This window comes from Sapajus apella, unplaced genomic scaffold (genome assembly GCF_009761245.1).
Source record: "Sapajus apella isolate SASKATOON/1434 unplaced genomic scaffold, GSC_monkey_1.0 scaffold89, whole genome shotgun sequence".
NCBI lineage: Eukaryota > Metazoa > Chordata > Mammalia > Primates > Cebidae > Sapajus > Sapajus apella.
The window spans coordinates 6,252,137-6,255,001 of record NW_022437029.1 but is presented as its reverse complement, the minus strand read 5'-3'; the positions used below and the strand labels follow the sequence as shown (position 1 = coordinate 6,255,001).

Sequence of the window (2,865 nt, the reverse complement as noted above, 5' to 3'; positions counted from 1 at the left end):
AAAAAAAAAAAAAAAAAAAGAAAGAAAGAAAGAGAGAAAGAAAGAAAAATAAAATAAAAAAAGAATGAAGGAGAGGAAGAAAGAGGAAGAGGAAGAGGGAGAGAGAACGGAAGTGTTGCTTTATTGCCCAGGCTAGAATGCAATCTAAAAATGGGTATTGAAAATCTCTTTTATACCAATAATTGTGCTTAATAATGGAGACAGGAAAAAATGAGGGAAGAAAATAACAAACAAGCAGCCAACCAATATTTCATTTAAACCTGTGAGTACGTGTGACATGGTACTAATAAAACTGTATATTTTGTGTGTTTAAAGTGGAGAGTTATATAAATGTTTATTAAGTTTACTTGTTCCGGATCTGAGTTCAATTCCTGGATATCCTCATTAATTTTCTGTCTCGTTGATCTGTCTAATATTGATGTTGAAGTGTCCCACTATTATTGTGTGGGAGTCTAAGTTTCTTTATAAGTCTTATGTATCTGGTGTTCCTGTATTGGGTGCGTATATATTTAGGATCGTTAGCTATTCTTGTTGCGTTGATCCTTTTACCGTTATGTAATGTCCTTCTTTGCCTCTTTTGATCTTTGTTGCTTTAAGGTCTATTTTATCAGAGGTGAGAATTGCAACTCCTGCTTTTTATTTATTTATTTTTGCTCTCCATTTGGTTGGTAAATCTTTCTCCATCCCTTTGTTTTGAGTCTTTGTGTATCTTGCATGTGAGATGGTTCTGGATGCAGCATACCGATGGGTTTTGGCTGTGTCTTTTGATTGGGGGATTTAGTCGCTTTAAATTTAGAATTAATAATAATATATGTGAGTTTAATACTGCCATTTGATGTTAGCTGGCTGTTTTGCCCATTAGTTGATGTAAATTCTTCATTATGTTGATGCTCTTTACTTTTTGGTATATTTTTGGAAAGGCTGATACTGGCTGTTCCTTTCTATGTGTAGTGGTTCTTTCAGAAGCTCTTGTAAAGGAGGCCTGGTGGTGATGAAATCTCTTGAGTACTTGCTTGTTCACAAAAGATTTTATTTTTCCTTCGCTTATGAAACTTAGTTTGGCAGGATATGAAATTCTGGGTTGAAAGTTCTTTTTTTTAAGGATGTTGAATATTGGCCCCCACTCTCTTCTGGCTTGTAGGGTTTCTGCTGAGAGATCTGCTTTGAGTCTGATAGGCTTCCCTTTGTGGATAACCTGACCTTTCTCTCTGGCCACCCTTAGTATTTTCTCCTTCATTTCAACCCTGGTGAATCTGATGATTATGTGCCTTGAGGTTGGTCTTCTTGAGGAATATCTTTGTGGTGTTCTCTGTATTACCTGGAGTTGAATATTGTCCTGCCTTGCTAGGTTGGGAAAGTTTTCCTGAATAATATCCTGAAGAGTATTTTCCAGCTTGGACATAAGCTTATAGCCACCCACAGAGACAACTCTGAATGAGCACCAAACTCATACAATTCTTGGTGCCTGACCACGATCCACCCCAACAGTTTATATTGTCATATTTCAGGAGACTCAGAAGTATGTTTACGCAGCTTTCTATCTGAGCAACAGATCATGGTAGCGTAAGTTTTGCCGATATATATTTCCATTCCTTTGTAACGAAATGTAAGGAAAATCTATTTTTAATTGTTCTTAAAAGAATAAGAAAACCTAGTGTTTCATATAACTTATTCAACTTTAATATCTTAGCTGAGAATGCATTCATTCAATGAAATGTCATCATTGAGCACTTTTAACAAAGAAATACTTACGCCACGATGCCTGAGAGGTGAAACATTTCAGCTGTTATGTAGGACAAATAACTGTAGAGGAAAACAAAGAGTGGCTCTATCACTCGGATGTTATGTGTGAATCGGGTAGTAAATGCCGCTATAAAGCCCAGGAAGATGCCGATTAGCATCCCACCGATTCCCACAACAAAAAAGTTAGCAATTCCCGCAAACACGTCAATGGTCTCAATGGTTTTCATCTGGCAAAAAGACTTGAACAAGTTGTACAGGACCTGCAGAGAAAAGAAAACACCTTGTCAAGACCCTTTCCAATTTCCCCATTATCACCCTGGGCACAGACAGATCTACCTGGCCTTCTAATCAGGACATTTCTTCTGTGTACCCAGGTAAGAAAGGGGCAATCATTGTGTATTCATTTGTCTCATATTTTAAAATTGTAGCTTTAAACAAACAAATCAAAAACTTTCAATAAAAGTGAGTTGTCAGGGAATTTATTTCTAAAATTAAGGGAGAGGCAATTTCAAAGTTGTTACATAACTTACTCCAAAAACATTATTTTTTCCAGATATCATCTGAAAGATTATTTTAAAATATTTGTTTGCCATCCATCACACCCAACTTGTGTTACCACTACTTGGGGGGAGTAGTGTGACAACGAGAAAGCTTATCAGTGCTGTTGTGAACACATTTACCTTACAAGGTCCTATTGTGGAGCCACATGACAGAAGGGACCCACCCTTCATGGTACCCAGGATGAGGCAGTCATCCTTCCAGGACACCAGTTCCTCCCTCCGCACTCCACCTCTTCTCCCCGCCCACACATAAATGTCTGGTGTAACTGAGACAGACCCAAGGAATTTTCTTCAAGCAAAGAGGCAGCAGACTCATCTGTGTGTGTGTGTGTGTGTGTGTGTGTGTGTGTGTGTGTGTGTGTGCATCTGCTGAAACTTCATACATATTTTGTATATGAAACACTAGGTTTTCTTACTCTTTAAGAACAATTAAAAATAGATTTCTCTTACATTTTATTACAAAGGAATGGAAATATATATCACCAAAGCTTCATGCTGTAGTCATGAGACTGCTCTCTTGTTTAGTTTAGCGTTGTTTTTTTTTTTTTTTTTTTTTTTTTTT

The 2,865-nt window shown here is 37.1% G+C and overlaps 1 protein-coding gene across 2 annotated transcripts in view; it reads right to left on the bottom strand.

Moving 5' to 3' along the window:
• Positions 1–2,865, bottom strand: part of SLC9A2 (solute carrier family 9 member A2) — a 95,239-nt gene that overhangs the window by 48,521 nt on the left and 43,853 nt on the right. For both annotated transcript variants that reach the window (XM_032255566.1, XM_032255565.1), the window contains one exon: positions 1,753–2,003. In XM_032255566.1, the coding sequence (XP_032111457.1) occupies positions 1,753–2,003 (251 nt within the window). The remainder of the gene's footprint in view (positions 1–1,752; positions 2,004–2,865) is intronic.